The sequence below is a fragment of the Plecotus auritus genome, assembly GCF_963455305.1.
Source record: "Plecotus auritus genome assembly, chromosome: 6".
NCBI classification, from domain to species: Eukaryota; Metazoa; Chordata; class Mammalia; order Chiroptera; family Vespertilionidae; genus Plecotus; species Plecotus auritus.
The window spans coordinates 84,121,973-84,148,746 of NC_137773.1; the positions used below are offsets into that span (position 1 = coordinate 84,121,973).

General features: G+C 53.5%; 1 protein-coding gene across 1 annotated transcript; it reads left to right on the forward strand.

Annotated features, from left to right (window-relative positions):
* Positions 1-762: 762 nt before the first annotated feature.
* On the forward strand, positions 763-26,774 carry GNA11 (G protein subunit alpha 11). The gene is made up of 7 exons (XM_080671923.1): positions 763-1,138; positions 16,197-16,381; positions 18,248-18,402; positions 18,996-19,124; positions 22,091-22,220; positions 22,374-22,527; positions 24,033-26,774. Exons 1-7 carry the CDS (start codon positions 1,003-1,005, stop codon positions 24,221-24,223), a joined length of 1,080 nt encoding a protein of 359 aa, XP_080528049.1. The 5' UTR covers positions 763-1,002; the 3' UTR covers positions 24,224-26,774.

Consider the following 26,774-nt stretch of genomic DNA (forward strand, 5'->3'; position numbering starts at 1 on the left):
ATCAGGCACTTCACTAATGCCTGGTTTACAGTAGGCACTCTATAATGTCTTTGCCCTCTGGTATATAGCAGGCATTACATTAATGCTTGCTTCATACTTAGATAGTAGGTGCTGCACTCATGTCTGCCCCATACCTGGTATATAGCAGATGCTACATTAATGCCTGCTGTGTGCCTGGTATATAGCAGGTACTGCATTAAGGCTTGGTCTATGCCTGCTATTCAGTAGGCATTCCATTAAAGCTTGCTGCATACGTGGCATATAGCAGGAACTGTTATATGCCTGGGCCCAGTATACAGGAGGCGTTTCATTAATGTTTGTTCCAAGAATGGATGAGTGGAAGGTTCTTTTTGGTTAGGCAATGCCAGGACGCTTTCCGGGAGACCGTTAAGGTTGGGACCCCAGTGTTTTCTGTGGGGTTGGGGTCCCCAGCGCCGAGACCGCATTGGCGGGGTCCGTGCCTCCTGCTCTCCAGCGGAGCGTGGCCGACCCGGCCAAGCTGAGCCGAGCGCAACCAAGCGTGCCGGCCGAGTCCGCCACATTCCCACAATCCCGGGCGGCCCCGCCTGGCTCCCAGCTGAGCGTCCCCCTTCCCACGTTGGCGCAACCAAACCCGCGGGCGCGTCCGCTTCGCCCCGCCCCACCCCGCCCACCTCGACCGCTAGTCCCGCCCTTTCAGAGGGCGCGCGGGCCGCCGCCCCCTCCCATTGGTCGTGCCGCACGCCCGTCGGCTCTGGGCCCGCGCGGGTTAGGTTGTGCGGCGCTGTCGCTTGGTCGCAGCGGCTGCGGTTGGCGGCGGCGGTAGCGGCGGCGACGCGGGCTCAGGGCGGCAGGGCTGGAGTGCGTGGCCGAGCGGGACCGGCGTTCGCTGGCAGCTGAGCAGACCGGCCGTCCCGGGGGCCAGCGCCGAGGGCCAGGCGGGCGCGGCCGGGGCGGCTCCAGGCGAGGGCCGGGCCGGGGGGCGGCGGCGGGGGTGGCCGGCGGGCGGCCGGGGCCGGGACGATGACTCTGGAGTCCATGATGGCGTGTTGCCTCAGCGATGAGGTGAAGGAGTCCAAGAGGATCAACGCCGAGATCGAGAAGCAGCTGCGGAGGGATAAGCGCGACGCCCGGCGCGAGCTCAAGCTGCTGCTGCTCGGTGAGTGCGGCCGGGCCTGCGGGGTCCGCGGCGACGGTGCGCCTGCTGCCGGGCGGGGCCGACGCTGCCGTGCTGTCCGCGCCCGGGCCAGGGGCCTCGGGGTCAGCCCCTGCCGTGCTGTCCACGCAGGCGGCCTGGGGCCTGGGGTCAGCTTCTGCCTGTGCAGCCCACGGTGGCGGTTTGGGCCTCGGAGTCAGTGCCCGTGTTGTCCACGGCGGCATCCGCGGCCTTGGGGTCAGCCCCTGCCTGTGCTGTGCATTGGCGGGGACCCTGGTTTTCGGGGTCTGTCCCCGCCTGTGCGGTCCACATGAGGTCCCAGTTTCTTCAGAGCCAGCCCCTGTCTCTATGGCCTATGTCGAGTTTCTAGGAGTCACCTCCTGCCTTTGCTGTCCACATCTGTATCCTGGGTCCTCAGGGCCAGCCTGTGCTGTCCACGGGGGGGTCCCTGATCTCTGCTGGGTCATTCCTACTTTGTTGTCCAGGTGGGGCCCCCAGAACCCTGGAAGGTCTGTCCTCTGCCTCTTCTCAAGAGATGAGCCCCCTTCCTGCATAGGGCTGGCCCTCTGTTTCTACCCTACTGAGTGTCCCCCGAGCTGCCCCCAGCGTATCTGTTCAGGCCCAGACCTTTGGTCTGTAATTCACAGACGCGCCCCTCACCTCCCAAGATCACATCTTAGACCCTTCCCACCAGGTGTTCCCTACACTCAGGGCCTGTCCCCCACCTACCCCCATTCCTTTAAGCCATTTCTGCTCCTCCCTGCCCCCTGAGGGAAAAACTCTTTCCCTCGGGAAAGGGGTACACACCATGGGCAACAGCCCTTCTTTTCTTCTGGAGGTTTCTGTTTCGGATGGAGGCTGGGGGGCAGGTGGAGCCTTTGCAGGTTTTCAGAACTGGCGGACTCCTCAACCGCCCCCAAGTCTTTAACTTCTGCCTTGGTGGGGGCCGGTTCTCCTGGGTCCTCCTCCTCCTCAAGGGAAGATTCCTGTTCCCGTTCCTGTCTCCCCAGGGCACACCTGTTGCAGGGAGTGAGTTGGCCCAGCTGTCAGCAAAGTGTTGTCACCCCAAATAAGGGCTGTTGAAGGACTTACCTCTGCCGTCAAAGGCAAGAAGGTCATTTACAAAACAGAAACCTGGGCCCTGCCCTTTATGAGTCCTGCTTCAATTTCATTCCTGGACAGCAGGGAAAGTTGGAAAAGCTTGCAAGCTGCTTAGAGGTATGGGCCTGGGTGGGAGAAGGGGGAGGTTTAGAGGTGGTGTGGAGCTCCTGATGATGAATAGAGGCATTGGTGGCCCTTTGGGAGGCAGCTGGTCTTGCCTGGAATGCATTGCTTCTCCCACCTTCAGGGTCCTCCCTTTTATGAAATACCTTCTCTACTTTTTTTTCCAAATGTATATTCTGATTTATCTAAAGACTATAAAATAGGCTATCTCTGAGAAAAGACTGGCAGAGAGTAACCTTAAAGTTTGGCGGAAACTTGCAATGGTATCCGAGTGGCACTTGGAAGGACTTTGTGGTAGGTGGCTTTTGCAGTGGGCAGTAGAGTTTATTTTGAAAGGGGGGGGTCGTTATAAATTAGAAGTGTCTCAACATTATCATCAGCTGGCCTTGATTGGGGCCTGTGTAAGTCTCCAGATGCCCCTGCAGCCTGTCCTGAGTCTGTCCAGGCTTCGGATTGATGTGGGGGGTCAAGGCCACAAGTCAGTGGCCTATGCTCCTGCAGCCTTGGTGTGCCTCTGCATTCTTCCTGGGCTCCCCCAGGAGCCCTGCAGCGGATCTGGAATTGGCCAATGTCCACCTGAAGACGTGGGGGGAGTCAGTTGCAGGGGCACCTGTGTCTATACTCCCACCCCTTCTTTCCTGAGGCCACCCAGCCAGCACAATGCCGGATCAGGCACCTGTTTCTTGAGGTTACATCCTAAGCATGGAGGTCAGATAAGACAGTGAGGGTGATGTGAGCTCCCAGGTCCAAGGTGAAGGGTTCTGACATGAGGAGGATCATCATCAGTGCAGGGCAGAGGCCCAGGAGATGTGTGGGATGGGGACTGACCCTGAGGCCCTCCTTACCCAGTGATCCTGCAGGCTTTGGGCCTGGGACCTTTTTGGGAACCCTGGGAACACTTACTACCAGGCAGCCTGTCCTCTTAGATTGAATACCCCTTGCTGGGAAGACTTTGATGACCAGAGGACAGGGTGGGGTATGAGGATGCAGGGAGGGCATTCTTACTGAGTACCCTTTGCCTGGTACCCAACCGCTTGTAGGACTCATTTTAGCCCCCCATCCCCAGCAAGCCAGCCACTGGCTAGGGACTGTCCCCATTTTGCAGGGGCAGACTGAGCTTCCCAGCTACAGTCTGGGCTGAGGGCCTTCCACTCCTTAGCTGCTCAGAGTGGGGTGCCAGTTTCCATATCCCTGTGGCATCTCTGTGTGTGGGGGTCTTGTTTCTGTGAGGTTCTGGTGGTGTCTGCTTTGGCACCTGGGTTTGGAACCAGGTGGAGCAAATTACTGTCACTGGAGAAACCCTTGCCCACTTCACCAGGTAGGTCCCCTATCTCCGTTGGTCTGTATTCATGTGATCTATGGGACCTCTCTGCCTGGTGGGGGTTTTAATGTCCCATCCTGGTGACAGGAATGACCTACCTGTGGAGCTCCTAGAGCTGGACTCTGACCCTTGGACTGGGGGAACCTCTTGGGCTCTGTCCCCAGTTTTTCATACAGCAGGATCTCCCCCTCGGCATGGGACATTGGGGCCAGGTCAGTCTCTGTAGGGGGCCATCCTGGGCACTGGGGGGAGCTGAGCAGCATCTCTGGCCCCACCCACTTTATGCCAGCACCCCCAGTCTGACAACCACAGATGTCCCCAGACATGGCCTGGTATACTTTGCGGGGGCAGATCTACCTCTGTTTGAGAGCCCCTGCCCCATGGTAACATAGTATAAAACGCGTGTTGCAGAGCTAGTGTATTATCAGTGTGTAAATTATTTTGTCAAATGTTTTGTGAGTGCTTAAAAAGTGGGTATTTTTGTTTGTAGAGTCCAAAGCTGTGTGCGTGCATGTATGTGTGCATTCAACACGCAGTGTACATGGGAATATATGGATACAGGTCTTCAATGTCATAGCTCTGGTGTTCCAGGCAGTGTCCTTGTTAATATTCTGTCTGTTGTTGGGAATAGGATGGCGAGTATGCCTGTGCTGCAGGTCCCGACAGCATGCATCACTCTCCTATCCTGTGGACCAGAATCCTGAGGCCAGTAGGAGCTCTGGGGCGGAGATCCCAGGCAGGCCCACTGGCTTCTGTCATTTGATAGAAGACCACTGAGGGGGTCCCTTATCTGTGCCTCGAGGCAGGTTTCCCATTTGAAACTTAAGGCCTTCCATGGGAGCCCTGTTTCAGAGGCCCAGAGGCCCAGCAGCCTGCCCGGGCTGAGCCCAGTGGCTCCAGGGATTTCTAAATAAAGCAGGGCGGTCAGTTCCGCAGGCTTCCTGTTGGCCAGCTCTGGGCCCCACAGGGCGGTGAAAAGGCTCGGAATCTGGCATGGGGTGTGGTGGCTCCAGCGGGAAGGGCGCGCCTCCCAGTGCTTTGAGGTGCAGAACGGGAGCGTGGTCACTGGCTCCTGGCAGAGAGGCCTGGCCAGGTCCCCTGCAGATCGAGAGAGCAGGAAGCGCCCATGGATGGCCTGTCTGTCCCTCGATTTCCCCTGGGGCTGTGGAAGGCCCTCCATGCACCCCAGGAGTCTTACTGTGCTTGAAATTAAATGTTTTTGGCTAAAAGGGTTTGCTTTCCCGGGTGCAGTCCCTGGAAGTGCCTCAGGAGCCCAGACTGCCCTTGGACCTCACTGTCCTCTGTTTCCTTGCAAGTCCCAGGAAGACACCCAGTGCCTGGTCCCATGGGGCCTACAGGGCTGACTTCCCACAAAGGACAGTTAGTGTTGCAGGCCTTCGGAGCATGGCCTCACCAGGTGTGTCACCAGGCTCTGGGGCCAGAGCTGGCACTTAACTCCATTTGCACAGACGACTGTGCTTCCGGTCTCGGCTCTGTGTGCGCCTAGCTGTGCCGGTCACTGCGGTGAGACTGGAGGAAGTGCTCAGCCTCAGACATTTAACCACAGAAAGTTTCACTTTCTGCTTCTTGTGTTGGAGTCTTCCTAGGTGAAGCCCCACAGCACGTTGTCGTTACCACCGCCTGTGGCCCTGGCATTAGGAAACCAGACATAGCTTAGATGAGGACCTCTGCCAGAGGGTTGCTTTTGTCTCTTCTCTGTCCTGGCCCTGGGGTGGGTGCATCTGGTCTGGGACGCTGGGCCATGTGGGTGGATAGAGCTGGAGAGCAGTGGGAGGAGCGGTCCCATCTCTGGTCCCAAAGGGCACCCCTTTCCCAGCTTGCAGCTGCAGCCTGATCAATGGGGACAGTCAGCCTTGGTGGCCTGCTCCCTGGTGTCTGTGAGCAGTGGATGGGATTCAGGATGTCTCCACGGACTTTGGGAACCCGAGTGCAGGGTTATTTTTTGGTGTAACTCACGCTGCTCATAGAACTGGGATTCCATACCTCAGGTGGCTGGCTCGTGGGAGGGGGTGTTCATAGTTCCTGTGCCCCTAGGCCTGTCAACTCCCTGTGCCTCTCGGCCTTAGGGCACCTGGTCTGTTGTGGGTGTGTTACCCTGCCAGAGTGACTCCTCATTCCCTTCAACAACCCCCCACTTCCAGTTCTTGACCACCCCACTGCCACGTAGCACAGAGCCCTGCAGACTTCAGAAATGTGTTCTGAGTGACTGATTTGTGATTGGATTCAGTGCCCCCAGGAGAATGGAATGGTCACCTGGCACCCCCTGATACGTGAGGCTCCCTGCTCAGGCAGCCCCATTGCCACCTGCCTGTGGCCCTCTGCTCTTCTGGGTGGACACATGGGTACTCAAGGGCACAGCTCACAGCTGCCTGTCTCTGAGGCCCCCCTGTAGGAGGCTGGGTTCGTCCACCTCTCCCCCACCTTACCAGCCAGGGCTGGGCAGCAGGGGTGGTGCTTGCTTTGGGGTGGGACCATGGTAACTCAGTGTTGTTTCCTAGGCTCAGTTTCCTCATTTGTTGGATGGGAATGGTGCCCCTGCCTCTGAAGCACTATGGTACGATGAAATGGCTTACAGTAAGTGCTCAGCAAGCTGAAGAAGCTTTGTCCTGTTATCACTACCCTTTCCACTGGATTATTTGCATAAGTTCCCTTTAAAAAGCTACGGGAATAGTCCTGGGATATGGGTGTCCATACCAAGACCGAGCTGTGAAGTTCTAGAAAGTGCTGGAGTGGACTTTCTGTCCCTGTGTGACTCCCGAGTCTTGGTTTTCTCTTCTGTGAAATGACAATAATTTGGATTATTGCAAGGATAAAGTGGAGTGATGGGTATTAAGCTAGGGAGCACCACTCACAATGTTCCTATTGGTGAGCCTGTCCCTCTCTCTCACAGCAGGGTCCCCAGAGTTGGGTCCCAGAGCTCGGCTGTCAGGGATTCGGCCATCAGGGTACTTTTTCTTTCTTATTTATTTATTTATTTATTTATTTATTTATTTATTGTTGTTGTTGTTCATTTTCACTTGAGGATATTTTTCCATTGATTTTTAGAGAGAGTAGAAGGGCGGGGAAGAGACAGAGAGAGAAACATTGGTGTGACAGAGCCACATCGATGGTTGCCTCCCTCCTGCGCCCCAGCCTGTGCCCCAACCGGCCAGGGATCGAGCCTGCAATGGAGGTACGTGCCCTTGACCAGAGTCGAAACCAGGACCGTTCAGTATGCAGGCTGACACTCTATCCACTGAGCCAAACTGGCTAGGGCTGGGTACTTTTCCTGGTCTCCAGCACCTGGTTGGTACTGTACGAGGTGGGTGCACTGTAAGCACCTTAGAAGGAGCACCTCCAGTTGAGACTGGTAGAAAATGCTTTTTGGATGTCATGTTTGTTTGCTGTGGACCTCGATTGGGATGTTGGATGGGGGGACGTAGTTTGGAAGTGATAAGAGTTGACAGGTCAGGGCGGGGAGTATGAACAGGAGACAGGTTGCCTGTGTCTGCTCTATTGTTCCTCTCATCTGAGTGGATGGGGATGTCTGTAGCTGGGCTGGGTGGGCGGGCGGGGTCCATCCGGCCCTGTCCTCCAGTTCCTGAACTCTGCCCATGCACCCACATCTAGTTGGGCTAGATGGCAGGGATGAATGGAACTGGGGGCTCATGCCAGGCCCACTGACCTTTAGAGGCTTCAGAAAAGGCTGCGATAAGACCCAGCAGGTGGGGATAAAAGTGGGGGCTCAGAAGACAGCCAGCAAAATGATTGGGATGGCCAGTGCTCCTGGGCTATTGCACAGTGGCCTCAGTTACAGCAGGCAGTATGTCCTGACCAAAGGTGTTGCACCTTGGAGGCCCCTGGGCAGAAGTCAGCTCCACTGACTTTGCCTTGGTGTAGAGATAAGATGAGTCCAGAGGTTCACACTTTCTGTCCTTCCTGTCTCTTATCAGTGCAGGTGCCCACTGGTTGGTTCTCTTTCTGGCCAAGGAGCACTTCCCCCAGTGCACTTACGTTTTCTCACTTCCCTGTGGCTGTGGCGGTGGTGGAACAGGAGAAATGGAAGTCTGGGGATGGGGGAGACGCTGTGGTTGTGAAGCAAGAAGACCCGAGTCTTGAGTTCCCATAGTTACCAGCTCTGTGATCTCAGCAAAGCCACTTAACCTCTCTGTACCTTAGATGCCTCACCTGTCCAGTGGAAGGTGGGATGATAGTTATATCGCTGAATGAAAGAATGAATGAGTGAGTGGGGGTGAGAGGAGTGTGTAATAGCTTTCCTTAGCTGCTCGAGGATTTTGTTTTCTGAGTCTCCCTGCATAAGGTCGCACCCTCTTTGATTTTGGAGCTGTTGACACAGCTCGAGGTCCATGTTGCATTTCCAGGCAGTGTTTCCAGGAGCCCAGGTCCCCCGCAGTGCTATTGCCTGGGCCTCCCTGTCACCCTGTGGGTTCCTGGCTTCACTACTCACATCCCAGAGTGGTGGACAGCCCAGCACCAGCCCCAAACCCCAGCTTCTGACTCTAACACTTAGGTTCTATTGCTAGATTGCGGCCACCTGCCCCTGGGGTTGTGGGTAACTGCATACTCAAGTGTGTCAGTGATATCAGATAAGTGCCAATCTTCCTGCTCTTCAGGTTGTGGCCAGCAGGGGGTTGAACCCCTTTTCTCTCCCACATTTGGGGGTGTTTGCCAGGGCGCAGGGCTCAGACTGACTTCCTTCAATCCAATCTGCCACCCTAGCTCTCTGCCAATCGGTGAAGGCAGGTTGGCAGCCTCCACCCATCACAGAGGGTCTTGTTTTCCTTCCTCTTCTCTAGTTAGTCTCAGCTGAGGCAGCACTCAGACTCTATCCTCCTGATGGTGGCAGGACTAAGCGTGCCTAGGGGGTGTCCTGCAGGCCTGTGATAGGAGCTGACGGGCAGGAGGCTGCAGGCAGACCCTCTGTTGGGGAGCTGGTCCTCAGTGTGCTAAAAATGGGGACCTTACAGATACAGAGTGAACAGCAAGGATGGCCTCTGGAAAGAACAGCTGGGGTGTCGGGTGCTGGGCATTTCTTGGAAACCGTGAATTTGGGTTTCTGTGTCAGGAGCTCAGTAGGGTTGGAGGGATGGGCCCATGAGGTGATTTGTATTTAACAGTGGTAGGAACTCTGGCACACAGCTGCAGGCACCCACAGACGTCCTCTCAAAACACGGGGCTGGTCCTGTTACCGAAAACCTATGGGTAGGCGGGGCAAAGGGATCCACGGACATAAACTTGAGGTCTAACCACAGCCAGGACCTGGAGCTACTCGGCTTTCTTACGGGAGGTGGTACACATGCATCACTTCCCCACAGTGTCATTACCTGTGCAAGCACCTGAATCCACATCTGCCATCAGGGCCTTTAGCACTTCTAGCACTACAGGGAACCTCATACGATTCTTTTCTACCCATGCCCCTGCCCTTTCTGGCACCCATCCATCCATCCATCTATCCATCCATCCATCCATCCATCCATCTCTATAGTTAGACCTCTTTTAACCCACCTCCACCCCCTGCCCCAGGCCTTCATCACCCTGTTGCCTTGTCCATGGTTTTGCATATATACATATGCATACAAGTTCTTCAGTTGATCTCCCACCCACCCACCCTCTCCTGCCTTCCCTCTGAGATTCCACAGTCTTTTCCATGCTTCTATGTCTCTGGATCTGTTTTGTTCATTAGATTCTACATATGAGTGAGATCATGTGATACTGTCTTTCTCTGACTGGCTTATTTCGCTTAGCATAATACTCTCCAGGTCCATCCATGCTGTCTCAAAGGGTAAGAGATCCTTCTTTTTTACTGCTGTATAGTATTTCATGGTATGTGTACCACAGCTTTTTTTTAATCCACTCATTTACTGATGGACAATTGGGCTGTTTCCAGATCTTAGCTACTGTAAATTGTGCTGCTGTGAACATAGGGATACATACATTCTTTCTGATTGGAATTTCAGGTATTTTAGGATATATTCCTAGAAGTGGGATCACTGGGTCAAATGGCAGTTCCATATTTAATTTTTTGAGGAAACTCCACACTGTTTTCAATAATGGTTGCCACAGTCTGCATTCCCACCAGCAGTATACTAGGGTTTCTTTTCTCCCATCCTTGCCATTTTTTGATTTGTTGATGGTAGCCATTTGGACAGGTGTGAAGTGATACCTCATTGTCATTTTAATTTGCATCTTCCTGATGATTAGTGACTTTGAGCATTTTTTAAAGATATATTTTTATTGATTTCAAAGAGGAAGGAAGAGGGAGAGAGAGATAGAAACATCAATGATGAGAGAAAATCATTGATTGGCTGCCTCCTGCACGCCTCCTACTGGAGATTGAGCCCGCAACCTGGGCATGTGCCCTTGACTGGAATCGAACCTGGGACCCTTCAGTCCCCAGGCCAACGCTCTATCCACTGAGCCAAACCAGCCAGGGCTTGGGCATTTTTTCATATGTCTCTTGGCCATCTGTATGTCCTCTTTGGAGAAATGTCTATTTAGGTCCTTTGCCCATTTTTTAATTGGATTGTCTTCCTTTTGTTAAGTTGTATAAGTTCCTTACATATTTTGGATATTAAACCTTTATCAGATGTATCTTTGCCAAATATGTTCTCCCATACAGTGGGCTCCCTTTTCATTTTGTTGATGGTTTCATTTGCTTTGCAGAAGCTTCTTATTTTGATGTAGTCCCATTTGTTTATTTTCTCCTTAGTTTCCTTTGCCCTAGGAGATGTATCCTTTAACATATTGATACAAGAGATGCCTGAGGTTTTGCTGCCTATGGTTTCTTCTAGGATTTTTATGGTCTCACGCTTACATTTAAGTCAATTATCTATTTTAAGTTTATACGGCATCAGAAGACATACAGTCTCCTGGGGTTGAGTTTTTCCCCACTTGGCAGCCCATCACCTGTTGGGCCCATCAGCTGTTGGGTATGTCCATGGGGCTTCCTTTTCATTGCTGAGTAGTGTCTATGGTACAGGTGGGCTACAGTTTGTGACCATCTACTGGGTGAAGAACATCGGGACCAATGCCACTCTTTGGACATATATATATATATATAAAAGCCTAAGTGACCTTTACGACGGAATGACTGGAACAACCCGTCGATCAGTCACTATGATGTGCACTGACCACCAGGGGGCAGATGTTTAACGTAGGAGCTGCCCCCTGGTGGTCAGTGTGCTCAGCCAGAAGCTGGGCTCACAGCTGGCGAGCTCAGCTGTGGTGGGGGGAGCCTCTCCTGACTCTGTGGCAGCACTACCAGGCGGAGGCAGCAGGCGCAGCGGGGCAGGATGAGCGCGAGTGGCACGGGCCGGCCCCAGCTTGGGCTCCTCCCTGGCCGCCTGCCACTTGGCGCACTGCTACATCTCCTCCAAGGGGTCCTGGATTGTGAGAGGGTGCAGGCCATGCTGAGAGGCCCCCCACCCCCACCCTGTGCATGAATCCGTGCACCAGGCCTCTAGTTATGAATAAAGAAAGCTGCCTGGAATGCTGTGTGTGAGTTCAGCACAGCCACCCACTTTGTGGTTGGGCGTACATTGGGTGCTGTGGACCAGTCCACGTGGACAGAATGAGGTCTGATCATTGGTGTCTTGCACATTTTTGTGTGACAAGATCTCCCAGGGGGAGCATGACTGGGCAGGATGAGTTGGAGGCCAGGAGGGCGGAGCTGACCAGGACCCTGGGGGAGTTTGCAGTAGACGGGTGAGTGGCATGAACTTCTCTGGGCAGGTGGACATTGGGTCAGATATGGGGGGGATACTGGGGTCAGAGATTCTGTCACAAGTGACACATGCTGACAAGATGTGGCAGTAGCTGGTTGGCCAGGAGACAGGGCAGCTCAAAATGAAGGCCACAGCCAGAGCATCTGAAACAGGTTACTTTGGCTGGCACTGTGTGGCCCAGAGTCTGTCCCTCCCTCCCCCCTGGGCATATCAGTGGCTGAGCACCTCTCAGGCCAGCTGGACCTGGCCTGTTCCAGGGCAGAGGGCCCTGCTGGCTCCTGCTCCCATGCCACTGCTTCTGGCTTTGAGGCTTACACTCAGAGCTGGCACTGGCGTCTCCCCCCTCAGTCTCCGTTGGCTCAGATCACTGATAATACGCAACACATGTTGCCCTCTGCAGCGGACCTTCCAACTCTGCAGCTGCCACTTCCACACCATCCTTTTTCTGTTTTTACTTGAAAAGTGGTGGCCACACTGACCATTCCACATCCTAGATCACATTACCCTTGGGGTATCTCTTGCTTTTCCTCCCAGTTTTACTGAGACACAATTCATATGTAACATGTAAGTTTAAGGTGTACAACATGATGATATGAAGCAGGTATGTATTGTGAAACGATTGCCACAATTAGGTGAATTAACAGCTCCAATACCTCATGTACTTATGCTTTTTTGGGTGCTTTTGCCTCTTCTGGAGGTGATCACGGCTGCTGTCTGCAGCATGGGGGAGCTTGCAGACTGGATGACCACAGGATTTGGATGACCTTGGCCACACATCTCATCCAGGACCCCTGATGTCTCCAGGGGCTGGCAGCTTCTCGCCAGTCCTGAGGTGGCATTCAGGGCCCCTCCACAGACACTCTCCTCGCATCTCCCCTCCTCTTTTGGGGCCCAAGCAGTGTCACATGCTGATTCACATGGACTGCATGTGTGTATGTATGTATGTGTGTATGACTGACACACACCCGTACATACCCAGTGTGCTTGTACTGCCTCGGGAGAGCTCTCTGGGGGGCTCTCATTGTCATTTTTGCCTCTATTTTTAAACAGCCAGTGTGAGGCCAGTTCCTTTCTCATATGAGCAGTGATCTGGTTTTCAGACTCTTCATTTGTCCTCCTAGCATCCTCATGTGAAAGCCTAGGCTACTGTTCCTTCTGTAGCTGAGGTGTTGGTAGCACGAGGGGTCTTGTGGACTAAGCGTGGGACCTGCCCAGCTCGGCTTCAGGCTGACCTGTGGGGCTACATCTGGGTGTTTGGCTTTAATTCTTGCACCTGTTTGACTGTTTCCAGTGAGAGAGCCTTTCAGACAGACCAGCAAGGCAGTTACCTTTATGTAATAGCATTTTGTCAAAAATGGGACTAATCCCATCCCTACAATACACTGGGTGGTATCTAGGGACATCTGTGGTTGTCACTACTAGGGGTGCTCCTGGCATTGAGTGGGTGGAGCCAGGGATGCTGCTTAACACCCTACAATGCCCAGGACGAGCTTCTCCCCCACCCCCCCGCCCCAGAGAATGACCTGTTAACAATACCAAGGGGGGACCCTGGCCAAGAGGAAAATGTATTAGAAATCACATTCCTGCCCTAGCCGGTTTGGCTCAGTGGATAGAGCATCGGCCTGCGAACTGAAAGTTCCCAGGTTCGATTCCGGTCAAGGGCACATGCCCTGGGTTGTGGGCTTGATCCCCATTGTGGGGCTTGCAGGAGGCAGTCGATCAATGATTCTCTCTCATCATTAATGTTTCTATCTCTCTCTTCCTTCCTCTCTGAAATCAATAAAAAATAAAAATTAAAAAAAAAAAAAGAAATCACATTCCTACCACACCACTTGCCCCTCCCTGCAGTGTGTGTGAGGGAGGGGCAGTGAGGATCCATCTGGGACATGGGGCACATGCACGGACCCTCACCCCCTCCTGCCTCTGGAACTCAGGTGGGTTTGGGGCAAGTGAGCTTTTGACCTCTTGTACATTTCGTGGCCGAGGTGATTGTCTAAGGTAGGATGGTAGGGGATGGTATGGGGTCGTTACTAGATGACAGAACCAAAGTCATATTTATTTATTCCATAAAGGACCTGTGGTGGTTAATAAAAGCACCAGAGCCCTAGCTGGTTTGACTCAGTAGATAGAGCGTCGGCCTGTGGACTGAAGGGTTCCAGGTTTGATTCTGGTCAAGGGCACATGCCCGGGTTGTGGGCTTGATCCCCAGTAGGGGGTGTGCAGGAGGCAGTCGATCAGTGATTCTCATCATTGATGTTTCTCTCTCTCCTTCTTCCTTCCTCTCTGAAATCAATAAAAATATATTTTTTAAAAAGGTACCAGAAAGGCAGCTACAGCCAAGGTCCCTGCTTTGTGATGTGTCTCATTTGTGACTCAGGTCTCCCTGAGTGAGCTCAAGCACCTGTGGTCAGTTACTCGGATGCTGGTTGAAGACCTCCTGGCTGCTGGGCAGTGATCACTGGGGGGCCCATGGAATCGTCTCTTCTCCAGGAGCTCCCTGTCACAGAGGCTGGTGACAGACTCCTGCAGAGAGACCCCTCACACAGGCAGTGGTAATGGTTCCCAGTGTCCAGGGAGGGGAGCTGCTGCCTGGGGCTCAGGGTTTTCTGGGCACAGGCCGGGTCACAGGTGGCTGTGAGCAGATGGCACCATGGACAGAAGCATAGCTCTGGCAAACACCTGGAGGTGGGTAGGCGCAGGTCAACTCACAGAAAGTGCTGAAGATGAGCCTAGAGCAGGGGTGGGCAAACTTTTTGACTCGAGGGCCACAATGGGTTCTTAAACTGGACCAGAGGGCCGGAACAAAAGCATGGATGGAGTGTTTGTGTGAACTAATATAAATTCAAAGTAAAGGAGCGGAGGGGAGAGCAAGAGAACCCTCCGCTCTTTTGGCTCCGCGGGCCAGATAGAACAGCTGAACGGGCCGGATCTGGCCCGCGGGCCGTAGTTTGCCGACGGCTGGCCTAGAGGGATGGGTTCGGCAAATTTGGGATATTCTGAGTCCCCAAAAGGGGGTTCAGGGGTTTAGTCTGTGAGAGGGGACCTGTGTTGTGTTATTGAGGGCCTGAGACAGTGCATTCTTAGAATGTAGAAGTTCTCTCTTGCTGTATGCTAAAATCACTCCCGGCCTAGCTGGTTTGGCTCAGTGAATAGAACGTCAGCCTGCGGACTGAAGGGTCCCGGGTTCGATTCTGGTCAAGGCATAGGCCACGGTTGCAGGCTTGATCCCCAGTGGGGGACATGCAGGAAGCAGCTGATCAATGATTCTCTCTCATCATTGATGTTTCCGTCTCTCCCTCTCCCTTTTCTGAAATCAATAAAAAATATATTTTAAAAAAATAAAAAAATAAAATTATCCCAAAACTTAGTAGCTTAAAACCACAAACACTTGTTATCTCTGAAGATTCTCAGGTTTCTAGCTGAGAGTCTCTCATGAGTCTGTAGTAAAGCAATCAGCAGGGGCTGGAGGAATCCCTTCCAGGGTGGCTTCCTCATGTGGGTGTAGGTGGGAGGCCTCAGCTCCTAAGAAGTTTGTGGACACATTAAAAACCACTGCAGTTGCTGTGCCTATGTGTATGTATGTGGGTGTACAAAAGTGGGCTGACCAGGTGCTGGGGTGGGGCTGGGAGCGATCGGAGGCACAGAGGACTCCTGGTTGAATGGCATGTATTGAGACCAGGGCCTCATCTTGAGGCTGAGGTAAGGACACAGCCAGCTGAGTGGCCCCTTTACATGGTTTTCCTGACTTTCTGATTTGTCGAGGCAGCAGTGCCTCAGTGTGCCCCTCTCTGAGGTTGGGGGTCAGAGCACTCACCCTAGAAAAGCCCAGGAAGGTGGTTGTATCCCCTCATGCTTATTGAGGAAGAAATGAGACACAAAGGGGTTCGGTGATGCGCCCATCAGCATGGTTTAAGAGTGGATGTGGTGATGAAGGGCAGAGAGGTGACACCCAGGGTGGACATGGGACACAGTGCTGTGGTCACATGGGGTAGAGCCTTCAGGATGGCTTGATATTGGGTTGGGTTACAAGTTTGGAGCTAATCAGAAAGGAGCTTCTTGAGGTGATGATCCTGAGTCCTGCGACTCCATTTGGTCCTCACTGCTGTGGCCTGAGATGCAGATACCAAACTCCTCCCCCAAAGGAGAGTGTTCTGGAGGGACCATTGAAGACGAGTGGTGGGAGGTCGACAGACATTGTCAGATTAGACAGGGATCCAGGGTGGGCTTGGGAAAGGGCTGAGTGCACTCCAAGGGAGAGGTCACTAAGCCTGACGCGGTAAGGAGGTGGCAGCCTCTGGTGGAGAGACATGTAACTTCTACCGATTCCGAATCTTCATATGCAGCCCTGTTAAACTCGGACGCTATGCTGACTCGTACCTAGGGAGGTGGCCACTCACCTGTCGCTGTGACCTGGCAGGACACTTGGGAGGATGGGCCTGCCTGCTGTGGGCCTGGGGGCTAAACACCTGCATATGTCATTCTTCCTTTTTCCGTACCTCAGTTTCCTCTTGTGTAGAACAGGTGCAAGTGGGAGGATGACCAAGGCAAATCTCAGGGATGTGCTTCAAAGAATGGTCGCCTATTGGTCAAGTGTGTCCCATGTCTCCTCTGAAGATGGGCGAGCCACTTGGAGCCAGAAGCATGTGTCCCAGAGACTCAGCTACTGGTGTGCTGAGTGAGGGGACACAGGGGACAAGGCGAGTGTGTGAGCTGTTAGCATGTGGGTCTTGATCCCTGTTCTATCTCACTGGGCAAATGTTGCATGTTGCAGGCACAGGTGAGAGCGGGAAGAGCACGTTCATTAAGCAGATGCGCATCATCCACGGGGCTGGCTACTCGGAGGAGGATAAGCGGGGCTTCACTAAGCTGGTCTACCAGAACATCTTCACTGCCATGCAGGCCATGATCCGGGCCATGGAGACTCTGAAGATCCTGTACAAGTATGAGCAAAACAAGGTGAGGCCATAGGCTGTGGGGAGGTGCCACTTGTATAGCACATGGGCTGAAGGAGATGGTGGGGCCACTGCTGAGCCCACACATTCTGGAGGAACCCCAGGTTCCCCTGTCAGGTAGCTGTAAGTGCCCCCATTCTAAAGGACTGGGAAGCCAGCTGACAGGTTAGCTGCCCTGGTGTGAGCTGTGCGAACTCCTGGTTTCTAGTCCCTCAGAGGATACCTTGTCCTACCAGGCGCTTTACACACCATATTTGGCCCTCTTGGTGAAGCCATGGAGGTGGCACTTCCCTCTCGTGTTTTTTTGTTGTTGCTGTGTTATTTTTTTATTGTTGTTTTTATTTTTTTAGTAACAGCTGTTGAGATGGAATTCACATACCACAAAAGTCACCCATTTAAAGTGTGCAACTCGTTTTTAACATTCGCAGAGAATCATGCACCATCACCTTTATTTAATTCCAAAACATTTGCATCTCCCCAAAAAGATGCCCTGTCCTGCCCTGGCTGGTGGCTCAGTTAGTTGGAACGTCGTCCTGTACACCAAAAGGTTGTGGGTTCAATTCTCAGTCAGGGCACATACCTAGGTTGTGGGTTCAATCCCTAGTCAAAGCGCGTACAAGTGGCAGCCAATAGATGTTTCTCTCTCACCTCGATGTTTCTCTCTCTCCCTCTCTCTCTAAAATCAATAAACATATCCTTGGGTCAGGATTTTAAAAAAAGAAAGATACTCTGTCCCCATTAGTAGTCACTCTCCATCTTCCTCCCCAGCCTCTGGCAACCATGAACCCACTTCCCATCTCTGTGGATGTGCCTGTTCTGAGCATTTCACATGAATGAAATCACATAGTGTGGCCTTTAGTGTCTGGCTTCTGTCACGGAGCATTGTTTTCAAGGTTCATCCACACTGTAGTGAGTGTCAGTGCTTTCTCCTTTTCCTGGAAGAATAATAATCCAGTGCATGGAAGGGCTACATTCGCCCATTGATGGACATTTGGCTCTTCGTACTTTTTGTCCGTTGTGAACCCTGGTGCTGTGACATCTGTGAATAAGCTTTATTCGCACACGTTTTCTTATCTCTCCCGGGCCTGTACTTGGTGACACCTGCTCTCCCTAGTGGCTGCCCTGCCAGCTGTGCGCCCAAGGCTCTCACTGGTGGCCTATTTGACTTTGCTTTCATAGATCTGTGTTCGGAGACTTCTCACACGCCCAGAAGTTCTCCTTGGGCTAATGCATGGCATGGAATCTATATCTGTCAAAATATGGCTTAAATGAATTAATTTACTTTTAGGGTTAAGAATGCCATTCAGCCATATTTCTAATATGTCTCTGATAGGTGTGTTCTTACCTTCACCCCAATTCACAGGTTTTCAGGGACCCCTACCAGCCCCACCATCCTGGCTGTGGGGCCACATGTGGGGCCAGCTTGAGCCTCTGGCCCATTGGGTCTCGATTTGTAGGATCTCTTCCAGCTAAGGTCCAGTTCAGAGTCCAGTTCACACTTGGACCATAGATGACCATCAGCATCTAGGACAGAACTGGGCAAACTGCAGCCTGTTTCTATAAATACAGCTTGATTGGCACATGCCTCCCTGACCTACAAAAGCCCCCTCCTACATAGGGGGACATGGTGGCCCAGCAGGCCCTGCTCCAAAGTGCCCCAGTCTTGGGTTTGCTTTGAGACCTGGCACTGAGGGACACTCGCAGCTGGTCATCCTTGTTCTTTCTCCCTCGTGTTTACACAAAACTAGAGTTTATGGTTCTGACTCTGGTTGGCTGGTGCCGAGTGTGGCCACATCCTGGGACGAGGGATGCACCCCTTGTGTCCAGGCCATTGGCAAGCCCATGGCCTTTTCCCCTCCTGCCCTCACAGGCCAATGCGCTCCTGATCCGGGAAGTGGACGTGGAAAAGGTGACGACATTTGAGCACCGGTACGTCAATGCCATCAAGACCCTGTGGAATGATCCTGGCATCCAGGAGTGCTATGACCGGAGGCGGGAGTACCAGCTCTCCGACTCTGCCAAATAGTGAGTGAGGCGCTACCCGCCTATCCCACCAGAGAATGGCCTGAAGGTCACGTGGTTCCTAGTCAGGGTCCTGGGAAAGAGAAAAGGACCTTAGGGGAAACTGAAGCAACCTGGGAAAAGGGTGGACTCAGTTAATGACACTGTGAATATTGACTGGTTGGTTGTGACAAATGCACTAAATTAATTGAAGATGTTCATGGTAGGGAAGGTGGGTGTGTGCTGGGAATTTCTCATGTCTCTACAACTTTTCTGTGGCTCTGAGATGATCCTAAAATAGTAAATTTATTTCTGAAAAGTCACCCGTCCAGCCCGGCAGCCTCTCTTGGAAACTCTGGCGCTGGTCCCTTTTCTCCTTCTAGAGAGGGGAGAGTCCCTCCCAAGTCTTCCCCTGATCAGCCTCATTGTGTCCCATGAGACCCAGAGAATGACCTGCTCCTTCCTGTCCAGGTTGGGGGTGGGGAGGCCTTGTTCCATCTTTTCCTGAGTATTCCTGGCTGTTTCAGGTGAGACCCCTGCAGGTCCCTCCTGGTTGCTTGGGATATCCCCTCCCCTCACAGCCTGGCCTGAGCAGCCCTGTCCCTGCTCTGTTGCAGCTACCTGACCGATGTGGACCGCATTGCCACCTCGGGCTACCTGCCCACCCAGCAGGACGTGCTGCGGGTCCGTGTGCCCACCACCGGCATCATCGAGTACCCTTTTGACCTGGAGAACATCATCTTCAGGTGCCTGTGTCCTGGTGTCCTGGGAGTGGTGGCATTCTGGGGAAGCCTGGGGTTCTGCAGGCTGCTGTGATGGCTGTTCCTTTCCAAACCCAGAGCCCCCATTGTGGGGGCAGCAAAGATCCTGGTCTTTGCCCTCAGGGAGCTTCTGATCCAGGACTGGAGATAAGATTTATGAATAAGTAACTATCTCCAGTTTCAGAGTGAGCCAGGCCCCTGTGACTGTTGGGGCTGGCGGCCTGTTGGTGGGGCCTTTGCAGTGGAGTGTGTGTGAGGGAGGGTGCTGACTTGTGCAGGAGTGGGTGAGTGGTCTAGAGTTCCTGCCAGAGCAGGGGTGCTGTGGGGCAATTGAGGGTTCCTGAAGGCCCCTCTTGTCCACTTCTTTACCTCTTGTCCAGCTGTGCCCTCATCCAGCTGCACTGTTGTCTGGGTGTGTGATCAAAGAAGGCAGGCCAGGGGCCTTGGCACCAAGCTTATGGTCTGGTGCTGATCGGAGCTCAGATGTCATCGAATGATGGCCTAATTGGCCTGATGTGTGAGATGGGTCTGGTCCCAAAGGGCAGACCTCGTGTGGAGACCTGGCCCCTGGGGGCCCCGGTTTTAGCCCAGCTGCACTGGGGAGGCTCATGCTCCAGAAAGGCTGTGACCCCAAACACTTTGTCCCTGATGGCATTCCCCAGACTGGCTGCAGCTGCCATCATGTACCTGGCATCTGAACCAGGGCTCTTGGCCTGTCACCACCCTCCTGCCCTTCATAGTCACCCTGGCATGTCCGCTGTCCACCTGTGCTTGTTGGAGTCTCCTCTGTGAAATCCCCACCAGGTGGATTTGTCTCTGCTAGCCATGGTGGGGCAGCCTGTGTCTCAGCCCTTCCCTGGGGCCATTTCTGTCTGAGCCCTGCCTTCCACACAGCAGAGTGTGTGTGTGTGTGTGTGTGTGTGTGGCGGCAGCTGTAGGGATACCTGTCTTTTCCATTTCAGGTTGGGGGCTTAAGGGCTGCTTTCCCTTATAGCCTTTGTCTTCCTTTTTTAAAATAGAGTCTTTCCTTATTTTAAAAACATAGGGACCCTGGCCAGTGTGGCTCTGTTGTTTGGGCGTTGTCTGTGCACCAAAAGGTTGCTGGTTCAGTCAGAGCACATGCCTGGGTTGCAGGCTCAATCCCTGGGGGTGCAGAAGGCAGGCAATTGATGCTCCACTCTCCCTTCCTCTCTCTCTAAAAATCAATTGTAAAAAATCTTTAAAAACCTGGGGAAATCAGCCCTGGTGTTGCTCAGGGGTAAAGCGTTGTCCTGTGCACTGGAGGATTATGGGTTCAGTTCCCGGTCAAGAGCGTGTACCTGAGTTGCAGGTTCCATCTTCGGCCCTAGTTGGGGCTTGTGCAGGAGGCAACCCATCAATGTCTCTCTCACATTGATGTATCTCCCTCCCTCCCTCCCTCCCTCCCTCCCTCCCTCCCTCCCTCCCTCCCTCCCTCCCTCCCTCCCTTCCACTGTTTCTAAAAATCAATGGAAGCCCTAGCCAGTTTGGCTCAGTGAATAGAGCATTGGCCCATGGACTGAAGGGTCCTTGGTTCAGTTTTGGTCAAGGGCACGTATCTCGGTTGCAGGCTCAATCCCTGGCCCTGGTCAGGGTTCATGTGGGAGGCAACCAGTCTATGTGTCTCTCTCACATTGATGTTTCTCTTTCTGTTTCTTCCCCTCCCTTCCACTCTCTAAAAATCAATAGAAAAATATCCCCAGTGAGGATTAACAAAAAAAGATAAAAATCAATGGAAAGAAATATCCTCGGGTGAGAATTAACAGCAGATAAAAGAAATCCCCTGTAACTAACCCTGTCTCTCAGACATTGTCCCCATTCCCCCTCCCCCCACCACACACACACACACACACACACACCTTTTTGTTTCTGGACCTCTTGTTTCTTACCTGCTTCTCGCGCTGGATAGAGAACTTGCAGCCTGCTGTGTTCACCCAGTAACAGGACACACAGCTTCACTCTCTGTGGCTGTCCCTTCATTCCCTCGCAGTGGCTGACACATGTTCGTCAACTGAATGCCCCTTGGTCTGAGTCTCCCTGTGGGGAAGGCCGAGACTAGGGCTAGTGCTTTATAGACAATGCTGCATTACAACCAATGAGGGGAGGGTGTTTCTAGATGCGGGATGTGGGGTCCAAGGGTGGGCCCACATTGCAGGTCCCACTGGGTTCGCACCTCACATCCACAAACAGTGCCTGTCCACAGGGCACTTTATTTTTTTAATATATTTTTGTTGATTTCAGAGAAGAAGAGAGAGGGAGAGAGATAGAAACATCCATGATGAGAGAGAATCATTGATCAGCTGCCTCCTGCACAGCTCCTACTGGGGATCGAGCCCACAACCTGGGCATTTGCCCTTGAACGGAATCGAACCTGAGACCCTTCAGTCTAGTCTGCAGGCTGACGCTCTATCCACTGAGCCAAACTGGCTAGGGCTCCACTGGACACTTTAGACCAAGGGCTCCTGTTAGGGCAGAAATCAGATGTGAGACCTGTTCCCACAGATCTGGGGGGGCTCTGATGGCTCCTGCAGATATGGGAGACTGCTGGTTCCCATAGGTATGGGGGTCCTCTTGGTTCCCATAGATATTACAGGTCCTCATGGCTATAATATGTATTGGGGGTACTCTTAGGGCTCTAATGGATTTTAGGGGGCTGTTAGGATCTAACAGGTATTGAGAGGCCCTGTGGCTCTAATGGATATTGGGGGCTCTTCTGCCTCTGATACGTTTCGGGAGACCCTCAGGGCTCTAATGGGTATTGGGGGCACTCATGACTCTAACCGGTATTGGTGTACTCTTGGGGCTTTAGTGGGTATTGGAGTGTCTGTGACTCTAGCAGACAGAACATGCTGGTGGGGAGGGGCTTGCTGGGGGAAGTAATGCTATTTGTAGAGCCCAGCACTGAACCCCTGTGGCACTCCTGTCCCCTGCAGGATGGTGGATGTGGGAGGACAGAGGTCCGAGAGGAGGAAGTGGATTCACTGCTTTGAGAATGTGACATCCATCATGTTCCTCGTGGCCCTTAGTGAATACGACCAAGTCCTGGTGGAGTCGGACAATGAGGTGAGACACCCTGCCCAGTGCTTGGACTGCCAAGGGGAGGGAGGCCCTGGGTAGCAATGAGGAGCTCCTACTCACCAGCCCCTGGCCCTTCTGAGGGCTCCGGATGAGGGCGGCTCCCAGGGCCTCATTGATCCTGGAGCCTTCCCTCTGCAGAACCGTATGGAGGAGAGCAAAGCCCTGTTCCGGACCATCATCACCTACCCCTGGTTCCAGAACTCATCAGTCATCCTCTTCCTCAATAAGAAGGACCTGCTGGAGGACAAGATCCTATACTCCCACCTGGTGGACTACTTCCCCGAGTTTGATGGTGAGTCCGGAGGATCCTTGCCTCCCTGAGCCTCATCCTTCCTGTATGGTCCCCGCAGAAACCAGGAGGCGTTCCAGAGCCCCTGAACCTGACCGGATCTATTGGGAAGGCGAGCTGGTGGTCTCCAGCACATCCCTTAACCTCTTTGGGCCTTGGTGCCTTCATCTGACAGGAGGAAGGTGGTTCCCTCAGGCCTGAGCATGGTTAGTGCAGGCCAGAGCTTCCCGTGGCCCCAGCACTATATTCTCATTGCTTCCTCCAGGATCCCCCCAAGCATTTGATGGGCAGAAAGGCCTTATCCCCAGGAAGAGCATCATCTGTGGGAGGGGGCACCTTGCAGTTGGTACACAGCAATAGGAGGACACACTGGAATGTTCAGCTCCCAGTCCCCCATTCAGTGGCCTGTTCCTGATGGCCCACACAGAGTGAGAAGTTCACATGGGCTTAGTGGCCCGGCCATAAGGAGGAGCATGGTGCTGCGAATACAGAGTGACCCAGGACAACCATCCCAACCCCTCCCTGGATCAGCTGAGCTCCTAATGGAGGGCAGACAACTCCTGTGTGAACCATCCCAGCTTTTGGCACCCCCACTCTGTTGTGTGTGAGCTGTAGCTGTCTGCCCAGGGCGCTCAGTCACTCCCTCCCTCTAAGGCAGGTGGTGATGCCCATGCTTGGTGTCCATGCTTGTTAGGAGAGCAGGGATCATGGATGGGACATGTGCTACTGCCTTTGAAACACAGTGCCCAGCCTTTGAGTTGGGGGTGACAGGCTTGGCCTGACCCGTCATGGGTGGGGCCTTGTGATCTAGGCCATTGGCTCCTGCCCTAAAAACCTGAGTGAGGCTTGGCAGGGACTAGGGTGCTGGTCTCTGAGCTCAGTCCTCTGGGCCTCTTGAGGGGGGGTGGTGTTGGTGGGGCAGACAGGAACTCTGTTGGAGGGAGAGTAGGAGGTTAGCTGGGAAGGGACAGTGGAGATGATGGACCAAGACTTAGGGTGGGTGCAGACCATAGACAGGAAGAACAGAAATCGTGGGCAGAAGCCTCTGGGCAAGGGTGTGGACAGTTGGATGGACAGCCAGGCTGGGGTGGCAGCTGTTTGTATGTGCAAGGGTGTGTGGGTATGCATGTAGGTCTGGGCACATGTGTGCACGTGTGTGGATGCATGCCCGTGTTTGGATGTGGGTGTGTATTTGTGGTGCAGTGTGAGTGGAACCTGGTGAAGTGAGGCTGGAAGGAAGGTTGGCCCCTGTTTGGAGGTGATGGGAGCATCCCATGTGCACAGCAAGTGGTGGTCCCAGCTAGGTGGGGCCAAGGGCCAAGTGGGTGGAGATGGGTGAGGGGCTGTGCAGACTCTATGCACACCCACACGCAGAAAGCTGCCTCCTTTCAGGCACATCTCAGCCCAGACACATAAGCTGCCCCACATGGCTGGCACCCCAGTCCCTGTTCCTTGTCCCTTACACGACAGGTCTGGGGCGCCTGACTAATCCGCCTCACCTCCCCCAGGGCCTCAGCGGGATGCGCAGGCTGCCCGGGAGTTCATCCTGAAGATGTTTGTGGACCTGAACCCTGACAGTGACAAGATTATCTACTCGCACTTCACTTGCGCCACTGACACGGAGAACATCCGCTTTGTCTTTGCGGCCGTCAAGGACACCATCCTGCAGCTCAACCTGAAGGAGTACAACCTGGTGTGACCCTGTGGAGAGCCCGCGGGACAGACCCTCCTGTGTGATGATGTGACAGCGGCTTTGACCGCAGAGGAGCTGATTTTTTTTTCATATTTTTAACAAATGGTTTTTATTTCACAGTTATCAGGGGATGTACATCTTTCTTTCTATATACTTCGTGCACCTTCTCACCTTTTGTCAGCGGCACAGGCTGCCTTTTTCTGGCCTTGACTGTGGCTCGCCTTTTTCTAGAAAAAAAAAAAAAAAAAGGAAAAAGAAAAAAAAAGAAAAATGAGACAAGCGGGGATGAGACAAACAAGTGCCCTGCCCCCAGCGCCTCCAGGCCTTCCTAGGCCCCACCCCCACCCCAACCCCTGGGGGTTGCACCTTCGGCCACCGTGGGACAGAACCGCCCAGCTGGCCCTGGTTCCTTGATGTGGAGATGTGGGGACGTGGAGACTGTGACTGTTCTTTCTTCCTTTTTTTAAGTTATTGCCATCTTCACGATATGCTGTATTTTTGCTCACTGGACTCCAAGAAGTGGGGGTGGGTGGCTCCCCCTGTTGCCCACCCTGGGAAGTGCCTAACCATTTTTTTATTTTATTTTAAAGGAAAAACAAAAAGTATAAGGGCTCCTCTGCAGTGAAGGTATCTCTGGACCCTGTCTCAGTCTCCGGTGGTTGCCTGGCCCTGGGCTTAGGGGTCCTCTGAGCTGTGTCTCCAGGGCCATCTGGTCTGCTTGGAGCTCCCTGTGTACCCGAGGGTCATGTGCTCACCACCCAGTCAGGAGAGCGCCCGTGGGAGCCCACGTGGCCTGGGAGTCAGGAGAGGGCCCACTTGGATGAGAGTCACTTTTGCTTTCATTCCATTTTGTAGCCAATTTGGAAACAGTGATGACTGGGCTGGGGACTTTTTCAGAATATTCTCAGGTCTGTTCCCACAAAGCGGAGAGAGGTTGAGGGAGAGTCCTGTGGTGGTTCCCAGGCGTGGTGGCCGCCATTGCACGCACTTGCTGACCCCTGGGAATCAAGCAGGCAGCAGGGGCACTTTGCCCAGAGCTGTGAGGGTCACGTTGGAGCCAGCAGCTGGCACCTTGGCCCTGGGCAGCCTCCAGGCCATGGTCATGCATCAAGCCAGAGTCGTGGGCTGCCTGGCCTAGGTCCCCCTCCCAGAGAGACTCTGAGGGAGGGCATAGCAGGGGGCTGGTCTTTTGACGGGAGGGAGTTGGCTTTTCATCTGATATAGACTGAACACTACAGTGTTTGTTTTGTTTTGCACAGTGGAAGGGGAACAGACCGCCCACTACACCTGGACCCTAAAGTAGCAGGCTGTGTGGCTCCTCCTTTTTGGGGCCATTAACAAATGCAAAAGAAACAACACAAAAATCGAACCCACCCAAATAGCCAGTCCTGGGTGGCTGGCCCCTACTTCCTCCTCTCCCCATCCCACCAGCAGGACAAAGCCAGGAGAGCCTCAGGGCAATGGGGAGCCAAAGACAGGCAGAAGTTGGGGGTGGCTACATTCCTGGTAATCAGCTCCATCTGGGGGCAGAATGAGCTGGGGATCCCTAGCTTCTCAGCCAATTTTCCAAAAAGGGTCCTTTTTGTGCCATGTGTCTATTTGAGAGGGTTGAACATAACCCCATTCTCGCCCTCAGTGGGGGGAAGCAGGTGGTGCTGCTGGCAGTGGGCCCGTGTGAGGACTTGAGGTCCTCATAGGGTGGGCATCTTGATGTCATAGCACCTCTCAAGGGTCCAGATCACAAAAAGGGAACTGGATTGGGCTCTTGAGAGGTGGCATGAGCATGTGGGGGAGGCACCAGGAGAATTAACTCCTCTTAGAGAGGAGGCAGTGTGCCAAGCATCCCACAGCCCAAGGCTGGCTAAAGCCCCCAACCACCTCCCTTCCTTACTGGGCCTTCTGGAACACCATGGGCCTGGCCCCACTCCAGGAGCTGAGGGCAGGACCAACCAGTGTCCCGGGGGAATCCAAGACCAGTTTTGTGCCAGTGCCAGCCGGGGCCAGAGGTCCCGGTCCCATGCAAGGTTGGTCAGTGTCTTTGATTTTCAACCTGATGAACTCCTAATGCTTTCTCTCACGTGCCAACCTCCCAGCTCCTCCCACTGTGTCAGATCACCCTGCAGTATAGCCATTCCCCGGCATCCAACTCCTTGAGAGACCTGGGACGTCTTAGTGCCAATGCCCCTAGCGGCAGTGCAGGAACTTCCGGCTGGTGGGGTGAACACTGTCGGGTTATACTTGTATATTACACAGTCCTGATTTCAGACGATTTCAACCTTAACCTATTTAAAAAAATATTATATAAAATGCTGTTTTTAAACCTTTTGTCATTTGAAATGCATGTATTGTCACGTGTGCTGGGGGATGGGTGCAGTTAGCTCGATGCCAACCCATGGCAGAAGCTGTCATGTCCAGGTGGGTGGGCGGCAGGCTCTGCTCAGTGTGTCGGGGCCCTGACCCCTTAATCCAGAGACGCCTGATGGAAGTTGACTTTTCATATCTTTCTCCTGAAATGAATTGTTTTAAATTGGAATAAATCTTGTTCCTAAATGCTGCA

Bases quoted from the DNA above. Each gene is read 5' to 3' on its own strand.
- GNA11 (XM_080671923.1), top strand. From the start codon at position 1,003: ATGACTCTGGAGTCCATGATGGCGTGTTGCCTCAGCGATGAGGTGAAG. The intron at 1,139-16,196 runs GTGAGTGCGGCC...TGCATGTTGCAG, and splicing joins GCTCAAGCTGCTGCTGCTCG to GCACAGGTGAGAGCGGGAAG. The intron at 19,125-22,090 runs GTGCCTGTGTCC...TGTCCCCTGCAG, and splicing joins CTGGAGAACATCATCTTCAG to GATGGTGGATGTGGGAGGAC.